We start from the raw sequence: 23,649 nt of genomic DNA on the forward strand, positions 1-23,649 counted from the left end.
TCCATATTCAGTGGACCGTGAAATTTGGTGTCAAAAGTTTAATTTGGCTTTAAAATTAGAAAGATCATATCATAAGTAACATGTGTACTAAGTTTCAAGTTGATTGGACTTCAGCTTCATCAAAAACTACCTTGACCAAAAATTTTAACCTGAAGCGCGACAGACGGACGGACGGACGGACGGACGAACGGACGGACGCACAGACCAGAAAACATAATGCCCCTCTACTATCGTAGGTGGGCATAAAAATCAGAATAACACAAACTACATGTACTTTTCCCCCCATTATATCACTAGTGTAGCATCGTTCGATTGAGTTATAAATAACAAATCATGTTTATCGATGCAAATCGTGGTAGACGGACAGTTTTGACGAAGTCTGTTCAAAAAGAAATCCTACAGAAATTTCAGCGTGATATACCAAAACCTCGATAAATGTAGAGAAAGAGTGGTACTAGTAAATGAGTTTAAAGACTTCAATGAATTTATATACTAAGTAAGTAACAAAAGCCTTACATAGTCATGTGTATTAGAGATTACTGTTCAATTACGTGAATTTAGGATTTAACAAGAATGTGTCCCAAGTACACAGATGCCCCACTCGCACTATCATTTTCTATGTTCAGTTGACCGTGAAATTGGGGTAAAAACTTTAATTTGGAATTAAAATTAGAAAGATCATATCATAGGGAACATGTGTACTAAGTTTCAAGTTGATTAGACTTCAACTTCTTCAAAAACTACCTTGACCAAAAACTTTAACCTGAAGCGAACGGACGCACAGACGGACGAACGGACGCACAGATGGACGGACGAACGGACGCACAGATGGACGGACGAACGGACGGACGGACGAACGGAGGCACAGACCAGAAAACATAATGCCCCTCTACTATCGTAGGTGGGGCATAAAAAATGTGAAACACGATGAAATGATAATACGTTTGCAATAGAAGTCAAAAGCATGATATAAGCAATGTTATAATTCAAAACATAAGTTAAGGATTAATAATTATTTGTTTAAGGAAGAAGTAACGAGACAAATATGCGAGCCGAGAGTCTCAACAATCATGCATAAAATGCATTGCATTTATTTAACTAAACAACATATATTTCAGGACAAGATCAAATTGAACAAATTTCAAACAGGTCTATTTTTTAAAACGAGGCGACAAGAGTGAAGGTAAGAAATACGACATTCCATGTGAAAAAGATGATATGTTGGATAGGGACAGAATGATAGTACTTCAATAAACTAACGAAGAGTTGCAGTTCAACCTGCATAATACGGCAATTTCCAAACACAAACATTGGATTTTAATTGAAATCAATGAAACGAATATCTGGCGTACCGGATTATAATCCTGGTATATTGTGGAGCAAAATTGTTAAAAATATGAACAGACGTGGATGTGTCTTTATACATCCCGCAGAAAATATCTATTTAGTATGACTATGGGCAGTATATGAAAGACAAATCTTGACAACACTGATGCAATACTTGTTGTAACACCATCAAATGAAATAGAGTAACAATAACAGTAAAAATAAAACAATTCAAACTGTACACAACTCACTTTATCTGCATTATCTAAGATCACCTCTCTTCCAAAGCCAACAGTAAATGTGTTTTTATCAAACTTCTGAATTGTCTTATCATCGAATCCTGGAAGTGATTTGGCATGCTGGAAATGAAGAAGTATTATCCTTTTATTATTTCATTGAAGAGTTCCTCTTACATTTATAAAATCTAATATCCGCATCTTTTTGTTGAAACAAAAGGATGTGAGTCTATTATATATTACAATAGACTGTGTTTAATTTCTGTTATATTTCTTTTTCAAACATGTTTTCCAAAATTTATTTCATTGTAGATCTCTTCTATACAAGCACTGCACTTACACTTTCAAATTTTATTATTCGTATCCATTTGTTTGGGGGCATGCAAGCCTTGTGTATTCATTTATTTCCATATTCTGTGTTTAATTTCTTTCATTTTTATTTCATGAGAAATATTTGTTCTGAATAACAAACTATAGAATAGCTTACAATATTATGTATCCGTCCAAGCCAAGGCCGATCATACAAATTATCAAACGGGTATATTTTGATAAGTATCTTATCCTATGAAGGTTGATTTGATAAGTAGCACTATTCCTATAACTATATAATGCTATTCATATATATCAGAGAGTTGAACCAGATTTTTAAAAAGGTAAATGTAGTCTTGGTCAAAAATTGAACTAATTGTTTGCAATATTTTCTTCAGGAACGTGTGACGCATTCAATGGATGATCAAGTTATTTGGATATATTATAAATGGTTTCTACTTTACCACAATGACCATAACTACAGAACTGGCATGCTGTAAATATTACATTAAAGATTCATTATTAATGAAATCGTTCAGTTTGTAAACCCTGGTGTCGTATTAAAACTCCCTCACACAAAATCAACCTTAAGCTTGTTCTTTTGAAGTTCTTCTGGACTAAGGTGCTTCCTACATTTCATGTTATAATATCTCAAACGTGAGGTAAGGTTCAAGTTCAGGTCACGAGATATCTGATGCAAGTTATTTTACAAAACGTGTCGTTTTTCAAAATTGAAATTGGTATCAATTTTAATATGATAATCACGCGATTTTTACGAATAAGCCCGTTTGATGTTAAATTCGCATTGAAATTAAATATACGTGAAATTGATTCGAGTGAAATTTGTCTGTGTATGGAGCAAATTGTTTCTTCATTGAGCCCTTTTCCACTCCTTTTTTTTTTATTTTAGCGTCACTGATGAGTCTTTTAAAGACGAAACACGCGTCAAATTATCAAACTAGATCTGTGATGAGTGTACTATATTTAACCAGATGCATTTTTTTCTGCATTTTCTTAAATGTGAATGTTATTTTGACTTTAAGAAATCATTAAAACTGTGAGTAATTTAATCATTCTTTGCAAAAAATAAATAACGTAACGCAATAGTGAAATTTTGATTGTCTGTACGTTGTTCTTCGTTTTTCAAATACAAAGCTTATTTTATAACACGGCAAAATACATTAAGGTATCTTATGATGAAATCTCAATGTGTTGCACACTCTTGGGTACACTTCTAGACAAAACTTACCACAGTAGTGAAAATATATACGTGTTAAGCTTACGTTTATCAATTGAGACATTTCCTCTTTATTTTCCAAATTGATATGTTTAACTCCATGGATTCCTGTCTCGTTCAAAGTATACAGTCTGTCTCTGTAAGACTTCAAAGGCTCGATAACACAATTTGTTGTTATGACAACTGGTCCTGGAAAAGTTCCAAATTCAATCTTCTGATTCTGCCATGCACTACCAAACTGACCAACCAGATTCTACGAGAAGATGAAATGTACTTCAGAAAAAGTTCAAAGTCGAAGTTTAGTGTCATATCTAAGTTTATACGATAAAATTGAGAATGAAAACGGGGCATATGTAAAAGAGACAACAACCTGACCAAATAGCAGACACCAACCGAAGGCCACCAATGAGTCTTCAAGTCAGAGAGAAAATCCCGCGACCGAAGGTGGGTCTTAGCTGGTCCCTGAATAAAGTTTACGAAGTTTACTTCATTTTTGAATGCATAGACAAAATTTAAATAACGAAACTTCTTAATCAGATATTACAATATGTATCTTCAGATAGTCCAAGATGTATGTTATGTTATTATTGGTCAATCAAGAAAATATTTCTATTTTTCGATATTTGTTTGTTTAAAAAAAAGTATTATCATTCTGCGTTGTTAAAGGTGACATTTTGGTTTAAGAACAAAATTAAATGCCAACGGGAAGGAATCAAACATATTAGATCACGATAGTCAATAAACCACCACGACAATGGCTCTCACCAAAAAATGGATAACTGCAAATGTAGGGTAAGAAGGCAGTTCCAGCTCCACTCTTTAGGACATGCATGCTATACATAACAGGAAAAAATAGTTTTCTCAGATTTTTATTCTTGAATATGTGTCATTTTTGTATATGTGTATGTACCTTGAACTCTCTCAAAATAGGATAGCTGTGTGCTGGTAACATCTCTCCGTGAGTGTAGACATTTATTCCTTCTTTTTCAGTCTGCTTCAGTATAGCATAAAGATCCATCAGGTCATGTCCTGAAACCAGTATACACTACAATATAGATGTAAACGTTATTTCTTGTACATGGACATTTAAATACAAGCATGCATATAGCGCAAGCTCATAAATACAGTATGTGTGTTATATGACAATCAATATCTTAAACTATGCGTTATCTATATCTTATTGAATCACATATAAAAATATGGATGTAAAATAACGAAATGTAATTGTTTGACAAGGCAGCTTATCTTAAAGTATTTAATTTGCCTTATCCCTTGCTTTTATTAATAGTAAGTCCTTTATTGTCATTCAATTTGATAAAGAAGTAAATTTAAATGCAACACGTCAAAAAAATAAAATCACAAAAATGAAAGTTAGGCTGTAGTGATGACATTGTATTTAGTTTGGGTTGTTGTTTTAAGTAGCTGAATACAACAATTTGCTTTCTGAGGGAAAGAAGACAAAGCAAATTAAAAAAATGTAGATCGGCGACCAACTCCTTAGTCAGTGTGTCATAGCAGCATACATTCGGGTAAAAACTTGATACTAATAGCTTTAGTCAATGCATACTGGTCAACAAAAGCAACGACACATGACAATACATTCCCATATAAAACTAAATTTGTATCAAGGAACCTAACTACAAAATATGGTCAAAAGGGGTTGGTTTTGTTTACATGTTGGTTGTTTTCGTCAAAACCATCTATTCAAACCAAAAAACCAAATTTTTATATTCTCAATAATTGATTTATAAAAAAAGTTATTTTCCCAGAATTTTATTATCTTGAAAATTGAAAAAAATAAATTCAGAAAATCGCTTCGGACGCGCGAAATTGAAAGTGCTATTTTCGTTGCAATACATTTGTAGGCTCTTTCTGGCTTGCTCAAATTCTTCTTATTGATAATTAATAGTATACCTTTCCTGCGACAGGGGCTCTATTTACTTCAGAGGGAGATGGTATACCAAGCTGCTTCCGGTGACCTTTATCTAAAAGCTCCATAACTCGAAGGTTTATTTCTCCAACTTTCAAAGCCAGTTTGAGATTCGTAGTCAGATCATGACGTTCTTCTTCTGTTCCACTTGTCAAAAAGTCCAATACCTGAATGGCAAAGTGCATCAAACCTCATCATTTTTAAAGATTTTTTTTAATTTTCAAATTTTTCAATTTATCGCGTCTTTCTCGTTAATACAATACAAAATTACAAATGTATATTAATTTGAATTTTTCACGTATGGTTTTGTTGCAGAAACTTTCCCTCAATAAAACATAATGCATAATTAAACAAGTGAAACTGCGAGCTACTGCTCACTGATGATACCCCCGCCGCAAGTGGATAATATTAATAGTGTAAAAATATGCAAGTATTCAGTAAACAGGGAGTTATCGAGTGATGACTCTGAAAACGCTTCACACGGTATAGCTGACTTATATAAACCTTGAAACCAAATTTCAGAAATCCTTGTATTGTAGTTCCTGAGAAAATTGTGACGAAAATTTTTAACTTGGCTATCTTGGGTAAAATCATACAAGTGTTTGGTAAACAGGAAGTTGTCAAGTGATGAATCTGAAAACGCATCACACGGGAAAATTTTTAACTTTGCTATCATGTGTAAAATCATACAAGTGTTCGGTAAACAGGAAGTTGTCAAGTGGTGAATCTGAAAACGCAAGATCCATCACACGGTATAGCTGACTTATATAAACCTTGAAACCAAATTTCAGAAATCCTTGTATTGTAGTTCCTGAGAAAAATGTGACGAAAATTTTCAACTTGGCTATCATGTGTAAAATCATACAAGTGTACGGTAAACAGGAAGTTGGCGAGTGATGAATCTGAAAACGCATCACACGGTATAGCGGACTTATATCAAGCCTGAAACCAAATTTCAGAAATCCTTGTATTGTAGTTTCTGAGAAAAATGTGACGAAAAATATTCATGGGACGGACGGACTGACTGACAGACTGACGGACTGACGAACTGACGGACTGACGGAAGGACAGACAGAGGTAAAACAGTATACCCCCCTTTTTTTCCAAAGCGGGGGTATAATAAACAGCTGCGCCATGAGCGCATGATACGCCCGACGCCTTGTGTGGAAGTTTTATGCAATAATCATAAATAGTTTCTGAGAAGTTTTAAGCAATAACCATATATTGTTTTTGAGATACGGCGGGACATGAGAACCCCCCCCCCCCCTTTTCTCTCTTCTTTTTTTTTACAAAAAAAAGTAAATATCACTCAAATAAAATTTTGTATCAATACCAAACAATATACAGATCTTAAGATTAATATAACAAAGAATTGTGTAATGTTTTAAGAAATAATCATAAATTGTTTTTGAGATACGGCGCGACATGTAAAAAATCCCTCCCCTTTTTTACAAAATACGCAATAACTCAAAAATAAAATATTGAATCATCACCAAAAAGTATACAGATCTTCAGATTAATATAACAAAGAGGTGTGTAAAGTTTTAAGCAGTAATCATAAATCGTTTTTGAGATACAGTGCTACATGTGAAAAAAACACTCCCCTGTTTTAGTTACAAAGTGCCGTAACTCAAAAAGTTTTAATCTTATTTTCACCAAAAAGTATACAGATCATTTGACCATCATAAGAAACAACCATATTAAGTTTCATGAAATTTGGAAAAGTCGTTCTCAAGTTACGGTGCGACATGTTTACGCCGAACAGACAGACGGACGGACGGACGGACGCAGGACATTTGTATACCATAATACGTCCCGTCAAAATTTCGACGAGCGTATAAAAAATAGAAATTCCATTTTTTTCTTTTTTATTTCATTAGTCTAATATTATATACTTCAGTAAGTGAGCTTCATTTTCGTCTAAAATTTTCAGGTGTCGCTGTTTCCGTTAATGCCGACTCGAGAAAAACTTTGTAATGTGAAATTCGCTTACCAAAAATGTTCGACAAATAAATAAATGCAAGGATTTAAAAGATTTTTTTACATATTATAGGATTACATAAAGCATATTTTCGATCTTAATCGGTCTATATACCTCGTATAAGGAAGTGGAGACCTCAGGGTCTTCTTCCCCAAGCGCATTAGCATGGCAGGCGTATGCAGATAATCCTTTAATTCCATATATGGTCATGTAACGAACACCATTCACATCTGGTCCATAAATACTCTGGTTTTCTAATACACCAACTTTAAGACCTACATTTACAAAGAAAACAAAGTTATAACGATAAGTCGGTAATAATTCATTCGTGATCACCACCCATCTTATTATTCATATCAAGTTTCAAAAATAAAGTGATCCAATATTAGCTTATATATAATAGTATTTGTTATTGAAGGCACATGCTATGTAAAATTGTTCTACTTTAATGTTAGATTTTTTTTTAAATGAGTACTGTTTAAATCAACTAAGACACTCGTTTCGTCTACATAAAATTTAAAAAAGAAAATTTCGAAATATTTTGTCATAAGACATAAAAAAAAAAAAAAAAACTGAAGCCCGCATTCCGGTTCGGAATTTTCTTGCTGTGTTGAAGGTCCATCGGTGGCTTTCGGCTGATTTCTGCTCTTTGGTCGGGTTGTTGTCTCTTTTACACATTCTCCATTTCCATTCTTAATTTTATAGTAGGCAAATAATACATAGAAGTCAACCATCTACCGATTGACCAGAGATTGACAGCACATATTTAATGATTTTAAGATACATTTACGAAGTGCGTTGATCTTCGTCAACTTGGTCAACTGGTGAATAAATGATGACTGTTCTATTTCAAGCCTTAAATACGTGCAAAATTATTCTTGAAGATGGGATTTTAAAATCAAACGAATAAAACTTCTCTGTATTATTATTTGTGTTTAAGTAGACGAAAGCTACCGAGTTTCTCGTGTGGTAAATTTGTACTATCTCACCGAGTCGAACTTTTAAAATGCACGTATCTTAAATTGCAATAAGCCGCAGGTAGGATATCACCCTTCAATCCTTTGGCTAATGACTCAAGAAGCCAAACAATATTTGTTCTTATTTCTAATCGTAGTTACCGAGTTTTCGGTGGAGCAGCATTGATAATACAACTGATTTGACCAAGGTGGGATTACAGCTTAAGACCTCACTTACTCGAGCTAAGCATGTCACAACAAAGATCACACGGTGTTTCGGGTTGTTTTTATACTCAAGTCTTTTTCTTTATTACCATGTAATACATATTTTATTTCGATAAGTGAACACGTCTTAAGTTTACAGGATTTTCTATAACAAAGTCAGTTGGTAGTGGTACCGAACCAATCTCAATCACAAACCACAGGCACTTTTCTCAGAAAAAGAATCCTATATACCTTCAATCTAATTAAATACCGATCTATCATCGCTTCCGTTTTCTGATATGTCGCGTCCCGACATATCAGAAAACGGGAGCGATGAGAGATCGGTTTTTGGAAAATTGACGCTTTCAGCGGCATGATTCCGATACTATTGACCTGAACTTCCATTACATTTCTCTACCTTCCGCGCTTGTTTCGTATTTACTTTCCATTACATGTCTCCGCCTACCGCGCTTTGTTTCGTATTTACTATTTTACATACAAACTGGAATCTGCTTGTGTTATCATTATTGTGTAGTAATCAACCGGGAACCAGCAAGAACAAGTACATAATTTATTTACAGAATAAAACATTTCGTCCAGCCTCTGACTAATCAGACCGTATCACCATGGACCGTATCACCATGATCGATCTCGATAGTTTAGACTTTGTTACGTTCGTACACATATATTTGACGATCTTTTCTGCATTACTTGTCAATCTAAACCTCAAATATGTTCAAATAACATAGAAAGGACGTTATATTACTAGTCCGGTCGGGCTAGCGATAATTAAAATTTACTAGTCCGAGTTGAAAATTTAATACTAGCCTAGTCTGGGGCATCGGGCTGGTGCACGTGGTTAACGACGCAGACTCGTCACTGGGCCGGTCCGACTCAATCTTTGTCTACAAAGTTACAGCAGCAGAGTCTGTAACAGACTGTATCTGTATGACATGTCAATAAATTGTCAATGTTGATGCTGACTTTAATACAACGGTTTGAGAGATCGCCGCCGATTTATTGGCGGGGTGTGAAAATGTAAAGCAAAATTATATCCGGGTGAAATTTGATCCGGAGGAAAAAATGTCACAGTAGTTGTTGTTATTTTTTTATCCGGAGGAAAATATTTCCCTGGGATATTTTGTCCTTTGCCGTGAAATTCTATCTGGGTAGTTAACTTATTGAATAGTTATTAGAAAAAAACTTATCCTTTAAAAATACTATGAAATAATAATAGTGTATTTGAAATAAAGCGAAATTGTTAAAAAAAAAATGTATTATAATGGGAAATAATTTCACAAATTATCCTTGAAAAAATTTCCTGAAATATTCAAGTCAATATCATCCTTTTAAAAAGAAAATTATCATGAAACAAAGGGAAGAATACCAGAAGTAATTTCAAAGATCGTAATTGTGAAAATAATATCATGATTAAATAAGGTTAGTGAAATACATGTAAAAGTGAGTTGTTTTCAGATCTCAGTACAAATATAAATTTAAAAGTAAGGTAGAAATATAGTTGCATTACTACTGTTAACAGTAATAGAATAATTTGATTATGATGATATTTTTAACTATATAAATAGTTTTGTCTGGTGACAGAGATGTAGTTGTTGATTATATGGAAATCAGATAAATCATAGCATATCAATATATTTGAACAAAAGCATGTTTAACAGCTGGATAGTTTTTACCTGTGAAATGTTGTCTGTCTTATTAAATCAAGTTGTAAGTCATCTTTTTATATAAATGAATATATATAAAAAAATAAGATTCATGGAAAAATTTCACTATAAAATAGATTCACAAATATATTAAATTAATATCTTTAAAATATAAATTGCTCATAATTACCTCCCTTTGATAAATTATGCAAATTTGGTCTACCTTTGTGAAACATTTTATAATTATAGTCAGGTATATATTGATTGTGAGTAACTTTCATAGTAGTTAATGGGACTCTATTTCACACGGTTCTGTGAAATATAGTACGGCAAATATATACCGGTACATACTATCCGCATAACACAGATAGATTTTCCCTCCTCTGGAAAAAATCAACCTGTGAAATACTATGCCTGGAAAAAAATTACCGGGACAAATTATCCTCAGGATAAAATATCACAGAGGAAGAAATAAACCGTTACAAAAACAGATTTGAAGCTCTCTACGTTTGATGCGTGCACAACAGTGTCGTCTAGCTTATTCTTCACTTGCTTTTCCACAATAATTGTTGCATGGTATTCTTTGAATTTCTCAGCAGTTATTGTTCTCTTCGGACATGCTTTTTTGAGGAATTCGTCTGGTTCAATAGCGTGAATCAGCCCCTCAACTACTTTTTATATAAATACTTATTTTGGCTTCAACGCCTTGTTCGTCCTTGTCTGGAGATCTTGTTGTAGATTCCAGACAAGTTCCAGTTTGGCAAGCATTTTTGGAGACATATTCTCTTGACTTGTAATCTCTGGTGATAAATTTTGCGGCTTAACATGTATCCTCTCAAGCTTGTTTATTTTTGTTACCGGACAGGGGGCGTATACTATGCATGGCTCCATATTAAATTTTGAGATCAATTCCAAAAGGTTTAGTTCATTGTTATAATCTGACACAATAACTGGAATGCCACCCAAGTTGAATATATGGTGACCCATTATAACAGCATAATTACTTGAAATTGTGTTTAATACCATGATGGTTCAATGCAATGGCATAAACTCAAATGGAGACAGAAATTTGACATGAAAGATGATGGTTTAGTGCAACATAAAAAAAAACTAGCTAACTATCATATATGGTTAAAGAATGAATATCAATTATATGAGTCATGGGCAGAGTTGTTATAAAATATCAATATGGCAGAGAAGTGGTGTCAAGTTTCATACAAAGCGACCTGACTGACATGAAATAAAAAATCAAAGGAGTATCCCTATTTGTCTAATCTTCAAGGTGAAATAAAACTAGTATAACAATATTATGCTATTGTGTAAATCTACAGAAATCGAATTTACTTCAAGTAAAAGAAATAACTATGTCGCTAGTAACTTACAAATGTATGTAATGAGTATGTGGGTAATTAGTCCTATAACATATGACCTCAGGAGCATTATTTACTATTTCTATTTACTGTTCTGATAAAAAAAAATATACTATCATTATAAAAACGTTAAAAATTGAATTTAGTATGTACAAAAAACAGGCCAGTAGTCATTGGATATTGTAGATCATTTAAATAGTCTTGACCTATTTATTAGTACAAAAAACAGCTAGTAGTCATTGGCTATTGTAGATCATTCCAGTATTCTTGACCTATTTATTTGTACAAAAAAAACCCAGCGAGTAGTCATTGGATACTGTAGATCATTCAGGTAGTCTTGTCTCTTGACCTATTCATTTGTACTAAAAAAAACAGCCAGTTGTCATCTTCACTTCACACACACATATACGGATATCAATTATATGCTTACGAGACATGTTGCAATGTTAAACTTATTACAGTATGTGAAAATCAAGACTTGCATAAATATATCCCAATATTAGAGGCAGTGGCGTCATTTTTCCTCAGAGCTTTCAGCTCTTTGATTAATTAGATTGATATACTTTAATAAATGGTTATATAAAGGTATATATAGGGATTATTGTTTTTCCGAGACAAGTGCCTGTGCTTAACCTCCGCAAATACAAAAACTTCGTTCCATTGTAAATCGTTGACAAGACTTAGTATCAGTACGTAGCATGCCATAGTTATTTACCTTCGTCTTCTAAATATGTCAAATCATATGATTCTGGAACCCAGCTAGCAGGACCATGCTTGAGTTTTTCGTCAAGAGGTTGCGATGATTTTTCCTCCATAATTTTCTTGATGGCATCGCGATGGTAGATTGCAGTTTTGATATATTCCGGAAAGCGATCCTGGTCAAAGTTCACGTTTGTCAATGTGCTGTAAAGTAAGAGCAAATAGTAGTCTCAAGCAGACAATAAAGTAGTTTAATATATAAATAATGATATTATTTTAATGTGTATCCCCATAGTGTAAAGTATTGCTTTATCGACGAAAATATTGCATATTCCTATCTTTATGTTCGGTGCTTAAAAACAAAGAATGCAAAAGTCAGTACAGACAAATACATTGCCTATGTTTAAATATTCTGAACAATAAGTATGCACCTCGAGGCAGACACCCATATGAAGACTTTGAAATACTAGCATCTATGATTTCGTTCTTCAGACAGTGACTCTTAACCGCGATGGCTATCATTTCCAAAAGATTGTGTGGATTTGCGTGGTGCCTTAATTGGTCCGTGACTGACTTAAAGTATATAACTATGCCTAAGCCTTATTTTAGTAATTGGTATTGGTATCTGATAAAGTCATGTCGATTATAAGATACAGAGTTTTTTTTTTGCTTTCAAATCTTTCTGTTTGAACCCGTCGACCTGGAACTTATCAATTATTGGTAATATTAATTATTTGGAAAACAAAAGGTCCTGGCTATCAGTGGCGTAGCTTGCATGTATGCTCAGATGCTCATGCATCCACAAAATTTTGACAGGGGAAAAAATATAAATGAAGATATGTTCGCAGCAGTTAAACTCGGAGGTATCCGTATGTAACAATTAAGGGTTAGGATATGAGGATAACATCCAATTATTTCCGATGAAGTATGCGTGGTCTTTTATTAAGGATAATTTAGTTCATGTAATAAAACAAGATGGATAAATCGCAGAATAGTGTTCTCGATTTTTTTTCGTAAAAAGATTAATTACGTCGTCGGCTACGGCAAGTGCAGAGGACGATGCACAGATCCTCGGACATGTTTCATCTGAAATTGAGCCTAGCGTAGCGATGGCTTCTACAACTGACTAACAACATAACTGACAACTAGACCACCATATCCTGATATCGTTTCCGGTGACATGAAAGACGACGTGAAAAAAAACTAATCTATAATAGAGTGTGATCATTCCTTGGCTTATCAGTAAATTCCAGTTTCTATATAGGTCCACATATTAATTTGATTTTCAATAAAAGAACGAAGTTCAATGTCCCCTGCATTGCACATATTTTATGTAACCAAGGAACAAGGGCAATAACTAATAAAAAATAATGTTTTTACTTTTCCTTTTATTTTTAATGGAGAAATAAAAGCTTCAATCTAATTAAAAACCGATCTTTCATCGCTCCCGTTTTCTGATTTGTCGCGCTCCCACGCGACATATCAGAAACGGGAGCGATGAGAGATCCGTTTTTAATTAGATTGAAGATCCGTTAGATTGCAAGTAAAAGCTTTAGAGAAAATGCAATGGGATTTCCGTTATAATTTATAATTCAAAAGGTCAAAGCTTAGGACTTATTTTCGAAATTGTCATTGCTGATGATATAAAAATCTGGCAAGAATTGTACACATGAGAGTGCAAACAAGACCGGATGGACGGACACCAGGAATTTCGATGATGTCCCCTGCGACGCGTTAATGGGATCACTTCAGTTCCTATATTCCGAAGAGCCGCTGTGATGAGGCCGTTTTTTGACAAATGCTAGGAAAGGGGATCACTTCAGTTCCTTTATACAGAAGTGCCGCTGTGGTGGGACCGTTTATGAGATGTCAAATGTAAGATTGGTGGGAAACTTTTACATCAAATAAATAACTTATGAATTACATTCAATTTCGAGAATTTCGAGTAAACATTAAAATTTTGTTTGAAATATAATTATATGAATTCGTGGGTATTTTGAAATTAAACAAAAATCTAACCAGTTTTGCTTTTTGTCCGATTATTTTGCTTTTTGTCCGATACTTTTGCTTTTTGTCCGTTGCTTTTTGTCCGTTTTGCTTTTTGTCCGATAATTTTGCTTTTTGTCCGATACTTTTGCTTTTTGTCCGTTGCTTTTTGTCCGTTTTGCTTTTTGTCCGATAATTTTGCTTTTTGTCCGACACTTTTGCTTTTTGTCCGTTTTGCTTTTTAGCTCACCTGCACCATAGGACTAAGTGAGCTTTTCTCATTTTCTCATTATTCGTCGTCGTCATTAATTTTTACAAAAATCTTCTCTTCTGAAACTACTGGCAAAATTAAAGCAAACATGGCCAAAATCATCCTTAGGGTATTTAGTTTCAAAAAAGTATCCGATGACCCCGCCCAATAATTAAGATGGCCGCAATGTCTAAAAGAAGAGCATCGCATAAAATGTAGATTTTGGCTTAATATATATCTGAAACAAAACCATAGAGACAATCTAACAAGGGATAAGAACATTTCGCCTCATAAAATAATGTGGACCAGTCAGAACTTTTCATGTGGGACAATATGAGCTCTTAATTTAAAAAAAAGTGGGACAATCGGGAATAAGCCCTACAGACTTGAGCAATTCTAAAATAAACACTGTTGATGTATCTCTTTTAAATTTTCTATTAAAAAGTGTTTTACATTTACGAATGCACTATATTGTATCTGTATCTAAAATATTAAACGCATTTATTTCGTGATAGAAATTAAGTAAATGCTTAAGTAACCATTTTATTACTTTTCCCCCTCTTTTCGAGTTTGTCAAACAAAAATAAACTACTTTGTTGAAAATGCTGTTGTGTTAACCAAAGTTTCCTTAATCTTATTACTTGAATAACCTCGAACTTCCTCGTCATTTGGATATAGTTGCTAAATAATTCCGAAATGTATGGATTAATACAGTTTATCTAAATAAATAGCTACACATGTATTACGTAAACTTTGTGATAGTGTTCCAAAAATGAAGTTTGTTTGTTTGTTATATTTGTAATATTTGTAATGTTTAAGAAAAATAAAGTTGTTGGAAATATGACGAAAATATTACCAGACTTAAAAAAGTTTTTTTTTAACTGAAATGTTGCAAAATATTTTGGAGCGACTGTCAATCGGCCATTCGCATATAAGTGCAAATGGTGACTATATATTATTAGCGGGAAGAAGAAACTGTGCGTTTAAGCAATAACATGTCGTAAATGTGTGCACTTCCACATATAGCAAACGCCGACACCATTTAACATAATGATACAACTATTCAAACGAGAAAACCATTGATTTACAAAACACTATACGACAAACAAATACAGAAACAAACAACAACTATTGAATTACAGATTGAAACTCCGTTCCTGACTTATTCGTATGATTATCATATATAATATTTAGCGCGGTTAAACATCAATTTAGAATTTCAATAACGAAACCATCACTCAAGGATTATTTGATTTGATAAATTTCTAAACTATTCTAAAGTTTCGAGCATATAAAAAAGAAGATGTGGTATGATTGCCAATGAGACAACTATCCACAAAAGACCAAAATGACACAAACATTAACAACTATAGGTCACCGTACGACCTTCAACAATGAGCAAAGCCCATACCGCATAGTCAGCTATAAAGGCCCCGATAAGACAATGTAAAACAATTCAAACGAGAAAACTAACGGCCTTATTTAAGTAAAAAAATGAACGAAAAACAAATATGTAACACATAAACAAACGACAACCACTGAATTGCAGGCTCCTGACTTGGGACAGGCACAGATTTAAATAATGTGCCGGAGTTAAACATATTAGCGGGATCCCAACCCTCCCCCTAACCTGGGACAGTGGTATAACAGTACAACATAAGAACGAACTATAAAAATCAGTTGAAAAAGGCTTAACTCATCAGATAGACACAAATACAAGTGGACGTGGCCGGGTACTTATACATCCCGACACAAAAAGTCACAATAAACAGATCTGAGAGTACTCGCAGTTATCTGACAGCTATTTCAAAGCCACTAACAACTAATAAAAAGTCATGCCTCTGAGACTTAACGTTCGTTTAAGTCTTTGAATATCCCATGTATTCTACAAATTGGTGTACGTACACCATTGCTCACACGTTTGAGGATGACAGACTAACTTACGACCAGAATGAATAAGAATGAGTCTATATAACAAGATCCAAAATATTTCTAGTGTAAAAGACTTTAACCTCGCCACATTATTTATGTATGTGCCTGTACCAAGTCAGGAGCCTGTATATTCAGTGGTTGTCGTTTGTTTATGTGTTACATATTTGTTTTTTCATTTATTTTTTTGACATGAATAAGGCCGTTAGTTTTCTCGTTTGAATTGTTTTACATTGTCTTATCGGGGCCTTTTATAGCTGACTATGCTGTATGGGCTTTCCTCATTGTTGAAGGCCGTACGGTGACCTAATGCTGTTAATGTCTGTGTCATTTTGGTCTTTTGTGGATAGTTGTCTCATTTGCAATAATACCACATCTTCTTTTTTATAAGAATGCCAACTCCTCACACGTACAATTATTACTTCATTTTCTTTTTTTCACTCATCTAATTATTATATCTATTTTAATTCAATATTGTATCCATATAAATGTATATGAACGCTTACATATATATAATTATTGCGATATCATATATAAGAGAGAGGCAAAGTGTACCAAAGGATAATCACACTAAAAAGGGTTGAAACAAACCAACAAAGCCGCAGCTGAATGAAAAACAACAAGATACACAACAGTCCACAAAACAAATGGTCCGAGAACACAATTAATTCGTAGTGCATTTCTTTTAGACATAAATGAAAATTTAAAAAATCCCACCTGCGCTTTTTTAATGAAACTTTTACAGTGTGTTGTACTAATTTTGGGACAAATTATATCAAAATTATAGAAAACTTCATCGCGTCTAACTCAAAATATGGACAATTTTGTGTTTAGGGTGTCTTGAAATCTTTTGACAGCTTCCGAAGTGCTAATTTTTAACCTTTTTCAGCTGGACCAAATCACTACTTTCCTGTAAAATTCTGGACCCAAATTTTTTTACAGTGTAATTTCACCCCCCCCCCCCTACTTACAATGTGAGGCATTAAACAAGGAGAAATAAATTTAGAAGGGGTATACAAATTATTGGCAAGTAACCCACTGTTATCACTAGGGACTAATAACGAAAATCAAGGGACGACAATTGTGGTCTCGGACGAAATCATTGAAATTTAAAATCTGAGCAACAAGAACCAATGCAACTGTGATGATGTATGGTTAACTGGAAGAGTAAGATAATCCTGCTCCGTCCATTAAGTTTTAAAAAGTCATGTATTAAACTCAAACTCTCGAACACGTTGTCTTGGAAGATCTTTATTCCAAGGGGGTCCTTAATAGTTGCTTTTTGATAATCCTATAAGGAGTTTATAATTTAACTCCTTGCGAACACTTTCATAAGGAACGAAAATTCCCATCTGCATCTTTTTGAAAAGATTGCAAATATTGTTTAAATTAAATAGGGTATCCCATTTCAAACCCAGCGTCTCGGAAAATCTCATTTTAGGGCACTAGACAATGATTAAATGTAGTAATTCGATAATAATACATGGATTTCTCGCGAAAACATCGTTAAGGCGAAATTTAAAGTTTGTCTTGGCTGATTGAAGAAATTTCACAATAAAAACTGAAACGCAAAAACGCAAAAACGCATAAAGATGTTTATTCAGGACAATAACTTATATAAAACAACAGCAGAAATACATATAATGTATCACAAATGGATGTTGTAAAATACTGTAGGTGATACTTAAACGTAATGTTCTATTTATTTTTTTTGTCGTTAAGGGGACTGGAGGGTATTAATCCATTATTTTTTAAATATACATGTAGGATTTTGCTTGTTTTTCTATAGATGAACTTTTATCATATACTAAATAGAAAAATCAAATAAAAACATGGGGTTATCGTTCACTTAAGCTCACAATCTGCCCTCGAAAGAAGCAACCATTTTTGTTAAGGTACTTTTTTTTAAGTTGAACTAATAGGAGAAATAGAGAGATATATATATCGAAATAAAAAAAGAACTAAATTACAGAAATCGATTTAATTTTACAACTGTTTAGTTTACGTAAAGCATATTTGAAAAATATCTATAGGTCACCGATGAGTTGAAAAAGACATTTTAATTCTAATGCCAAAACAAAATGTCATTATTGCACTAAAGGGAGACAATTTGGAGTTTTTACAGTGATATAAACATTTGAAAAATAAATCTGAGGCCAAAATCATTCGATTTTTTGGGTTGATTTTTGAGCCAATTCATAAAGTTATAACTAATAGTGTAATAAATAAAATTTGTAATGAAAATAAAAATGATAAAATTTTTGCTGAAATTACCCTCGAGCCTCCGAAAGAGCAAGTATTGCACAAAAAAAAAAGGGAATCATCCTTTAACGGAAACAACTCTTGAAATCATCGGCTATTCGTCGATGACTAAAGGCTATTTATTTCTGAAATCTAAATTTTGTTTTGCTGTTCTGAGTGTTCAAGATGTTACATGCAGCTAAAATATTGGTAAAACATTTGAAAAAATACTGATCTGTATAAAATTTACACAAAAGTAAACGAATGAAAGCCACTGGAATGCAGTCCAGGACTCGGATAAATAAGCACATTTAAACAAGAGTGCACACACTGAAATGTCTCGCCTACTTTACTCATCATTAATATTATGTTGATAGCCCTAAGTATAAAGATTTATTACAACTGCCACATAAACTTAACATTAACCAAGATAGCTAAACAAAGACCAAATGAATTATGAAAATGAGGTAAAGGTCAGACGAACCATACCAGGCAGACATGAACAGCTAACAATTCTTCGATACAACAAATATACTTGACCTTTTACTTATAGTTTAAGAAAAACAGACCAAAACACAAAAACTTAACACTGTGCAATGAACCGTGAAATTGAGGTCATGGTCAAATAAAACCTGGGAGACTTATATATAGATCATAAGACATTTTCATGCACCAAATATAGTGACCTTTGGCATATAATATTAGATAAAAAGACCAAAACTCAAAAACTGAACTTTGACCACTGAACCATGAAAATGAGGTCAAGGTCAGATGATATCTTCCCGCTAGACATGTACACCTTACAATCATTCCATACAACAAATATTGTAGACTCATTGCATAAAGTATGAGAAAAACAGACCAAGACAGAAAAATTTAACTATAACCACTGAACCGTGAAAATGAGGTCAAGGTCAGATGACACCTGCCAGTTGGACATGTACACGTTACAGTCCTTCCATACACCGAATATACTAGCCCTGTTGCTTATAGTATCTGAGATGTGGACTTGACCACCAAAACTTATTCTAACCTTTGTTCACTGATCCACGAAATGAAGTCGAGGTCACGTGAAAACTGTCTGACGGGCATGAGTACCTTGCAAGGTACGCACATACCAAATATAGTTATCCTATTACTTATAATAAGAGAGAATTCAACATTACAAAAATTCTGAACTTTTTTTTCAAGTGATCACTGAACCATGAAAATGAGGTCAAGGACATTGGACATGTGACTGACAGAAACTTCGTAACATGAGGCATCTATATACAGAGTATGAAGCATCCAATTCTTCCACCTTCTAAAATATTAAGCTTTTCAGAAGTTAACTTACGCCGCCGCAGCCGCCGCCGCCGCCGGATCACTATTCATATGTCGAGCTTTCTGCAACAAAAGTTACAGGCTCGACTAAAATGACATATAACGACTTATATGAACTGAGTGGCAATAAAAGCACAAGTCTAACACTTACTTTTTAAAAAATTAAAATCTTTATTTAAAATGGTCATCTTTAAACAAACAAAAATTGAATATGAAAATTTACAATTCCAACAATAGATCGATATTAAACAGAAATGTTTCATTATCATTTTTCGGCTACAATTGGTATATGAACCATCCAAATGTCAAAATATCAACATAGAGTATTTACAAAGAATGTTTCTGTTATGTTGTGCAACTAAATCTCTACAGCAAATGGTAGTGACAACACTAGATGTTAATTAGGATCCAGCGAAAAGCCAGGCTTTTGTCCACGAAGGTAGCAAATTGTCGGTGTGACTATCGCTGACGGCTTTTGGTAACACACGATATGGTTGTTGGTCATGTTGTTATCACCAAGGGAAGGTCATCGTGCTCTTAATTTCCACACAAACTGATATAGCTCCAAAGGTTTAACAATGAACACCAATGGACACTCATGTCAATTGGAAGGCCACGCGGAATCAATATCGGAGATGTTAAAGACAAATGCATCGGTCATGCTGGGCTTTTGTTGCTTAATGTCTAAATGGACATGGCCTATAATTAAAAGATCCTTTTGCGGAATTTGTGGATTATTTGGTCAACTGTATACAGTCTACGAGCAATTGCATCCTGGGAAAAGCCTCATTAGATAAACCCCAATTTGTTTGTAATTGGTTGTCAGAAAGACCTGGCATATAGTCTTATATTTATTGAACTTACTTACTTACAATAAGGGATAAGCCAGCGAGTAAGTCAGCAAAGGGTTAGGGAAGTACCTTGGTATATAAAAAAGTCGAAATAAACAATTGCCGGCTGGCCAAGAGATTCTCCACGTGGGGTATGATGCCAGAGGTAGAAGTAGGCATTGCCTTAAAAAAGGCACAGATCACTTAGGCCCAAGACCCGTACGAGTTTGACAACAATTAATTAAAAGGGTAAGGTGGTACCTCTGTTTGCAACGAAGTCGAAATACACTTTAATAATTGCCGGCTGGCCAAACTAAAAGATTCTCCACGTAGGCCATTTTACCAGAGATAGAGGAGGGCATTGCCATACAAATTTCTTATAGCACTTATGCCCTAGACCCGTACGAGTTTGACAATAATGAATCAAAAGGGGGAGATGGTACCTCTGTTTACAACAAAGTCGAAATAAAGTATTGCCGGCTGGCCAAATTAAGAGGTTCTCCGCGTAGGCCATTTTACCAGAGATAGATATGGTAATTGCCTTTAAAATGGCATATAACACTAATTCCAAAGACCTGTACGATTTTGCCTGCAAGGGGTTAAAAATAAAAGGTGTTACCTTTGTTTACAACGAAGTCGAAATAAACCTCTACCTCTGGTATAATGATCCACGTAGAGAATCCCGGAGTTTGGCCTACCGGCTACAGTTATTTTGACTTTAATGTGAACAGAGGTACCACCTCCTCATTTTAGCTCTTTACTGACAAACTCGTACGGGTATATGCCATATAAGTGCTATAGGCTATTTTAAAGGCAATGACCACCTATACCTCTGGTAGCATGGCCCATGTGGTGAATCTCGTAGTTTGAACAGCCGGCAATATTTCATAACGACTTTGCGATATACTACAATACCCTCCTTTCCTTTTGCTGGCATAAGTGCTATAAACCATTTTAAAGGCAAGACCCACCTCTACCTCTGGTATCATGATAAACTTCTATTTTTGGCCATCCGGCAATAGTTTATTTCGACTTTGTTATATACCAGGGTACCCTCCTTACCCTTTGCTGACAAACTCGTACAGATCAATGGAATAAGAAGTATGGGCCATTTTAGATGCAATGTCCACCACTACCTTTGTTATAATGGCCTATGTTGAGAATTTCTTTGTTTGGCCAGCCGGCAATAATTCATTTCGACTTCGTTGTAAACATAGATACCACCTCCCCCTTTTAACACTTTGCTGAAGCACTGGTACGGGTCTACGGCATAAGTGGCCATTTTTGAGGCTATGGCCACTTCTACCTCTGGTATCATGGCCCATGTGGAGAATCTCTTCGTTTAGCCAGCCAGCAATAGTTTATTTCGACTTTGTGATATACTTAGGTACCCCCTTACCCTTTGCTGATTAACTTACACGGGTCTGGGACATACGTGTTATGGCTATGTTAGAGGTTATGCCTACCTCATCCTCTGATATAATACCCCGCGTATAGAATCTCTTAGTTAGGCCAGTCGGCTTAATTTATATTTTCGTTGTAAAAAGAGGCATCGCATCTCCCCTTTAACCTTTTGCTGACAAACTCGTACAGGTCTAGGGCGTTAGTTTTATCAGCCATTTAAAAGGCAATGCACACATTTAACCTAGGATTAATGGCCAACTTGGAGAATCTCGTACTTAAGCAAGCCGGCAATATTTTATTTCGACTTCTTTGTAAACAGAGGTTCCAACTCCCTTTTAAACCCTTTGATGATACCGCGTACTTCTCTAGGGAATAAGTGATTTAGGCCATTTTAGAGGCAATGACAACCTCTACCTCTGGTATCATGGCCCACGCGGAGAATCTCTTAGCCATCCAGCAATAGTTTAGTTCGACTTTATTATATACTAGGGTACCAACCTTACACTTTGCTGACTAACTCGTACGGGTCTAGGTCATACGTGCTCATGGTCATTTTATAGAGGCAATCCCTTCCTCTACCTCTCATATTATGGCCCGCGTGGATAATTTCTTAGTTTAGCCAGCGGGCAACAGTTTATTTCAACTTCGTTATATACCGGGCTAATTCATCCCCCTTTTAACTCATTGTTGACAAACTCGTTCGGGTCTATAGCATAAGTGCTATGAGCCATTTTTAAGAGAATGACTACTCCAACATCTAGTATAAGGGCGCACCTAAAAATGTCTTAGTTTGGGCAGCCGTCACTATTTTTGGTGGACTGTGTGATATACTAGAGTATTCCCCTTACCCTCTTCTGACCAACTCGTACGGGTCGAGGACATAAGTGCCATGGCCCATGGACCATTTAAGAGGCACTGCCTACCTATACCTCTGGTATAATGGCCAACGTGGAGAATCTCTTAGTTTGAAGAGCTGGCAATAATGAGGTTTATTTTTACTTCGTGATATACCGGCGAAACTCTTGCCCCTTTTAATTCGTTGCTGATAAACTCGTGTAGATCCAGGAAATAAGTGCTATAAGCCATTTATAAGGGTTTGACTACCTCTTCTTCTGGTATAATGGCCTACCTGGAGTATGTCTTAGTTTAGCCAGCTTTCAATAGTTGTTTTTTAGACTTAGGGATATACAAGAGTATTCCCCTTGCCCTCTGTTGACCAACACCTACGGGTCTAGGATATTAGTGCTTCGAGCCATTTTAGAGGTAATGCGATATATTGTAAAAGACATGAAATTTCATGTACAAATCATTTATAATGTGAGTATGGTCTGTATTTAACTCCTAAAAGGACATGGTATTTTGAAGTTCAAAATGAAACCTGCCAAAAATATACACATTTTATATCGGACATAAAGCAAAATTATCGGACAAAAAGCAAAACGGACAAAAAGCAACGGACAAAAAGCAAAAGTTTCGGACAAAAAGCAAAATAATCGGACAAAAGGCAAAACGGACAAAAAGCAACGGACAAAAAGCAAAAGTTTCGGACAAAAAGCAAAATAATCGGACAAAAGGCAAAACGGACAAAAAGCAACGGACAAAAAGCAAAAACGAACAAAAAGCGAATTGCGGACAAAAAGCACCGTATCAGTCGGATTCTAGGGGAGTACATGTGCTTACAGGAACAATGTCTGAAAAAAATATAATTTTCTGCATAAAATAGTCCAAAATATTTTTCGCCTCGCTCCGCTCGGCAAAGGCATCCACATCATTT

The 23,649-nt window shown here is 34.7% G+C and overlaps 1 protein-coding gene across 1 annotated transcript in view; it reads right to left on the minus strand.

Annotated features, from left to right (window-relative positions):
- LOC143075070 (hydroxylamine reductase-like) overlaps positions 1 to 23,649 on the minus strand; it is a 29,281-nt gene that overhangs the window by 1,475 nt on the left and 4,157 nt on the right. The window contains exons 3-8 of the mRNA XM_076250328.1: positions 11,929 to 12,116; positions 7,134 to 7,294; positions 5,023 to 5,205; positions 4,019 to 4,153; positions 3,155 to 3,361; positions 1,578 to 1,685 (exon numbers count right to left, since the gene is read on the minus strand). Of these exons, the coding sequence (XP_076106443.1) occupies positions 1,578 to 1,685; positions 3,155 to 3,361; positions 4,019 to 4,153; positions 5,023 to 5,205; positions 7,134 to 7,294; positions 11,929 to 12,116 (982 nt within the window). The remainder of the gene's footprint in view (positions 1 to 1,577; positions 1,686 to 3,154; positions 3,362 to 4,018; positions 4,154 to 5,022; positions 5,206 to 7,133; positions 7,295 to 11,928; positions 12,117 to 23,649) is intronic.

Source organism: Mytilus galloprovincialis, chromosome 5, assembly GCF_965363235.1.
Source record: "Mytilus galloprovincialis chromosome 5, xbMytGall1.hap1.1, whole genome shotgun sequence".
NCBI lineage: Eukaryota > Metazoa > Mollusca > Bivalvia > Mytilida > Mytilidae > Mytilus > Mytilus galloprovincialis.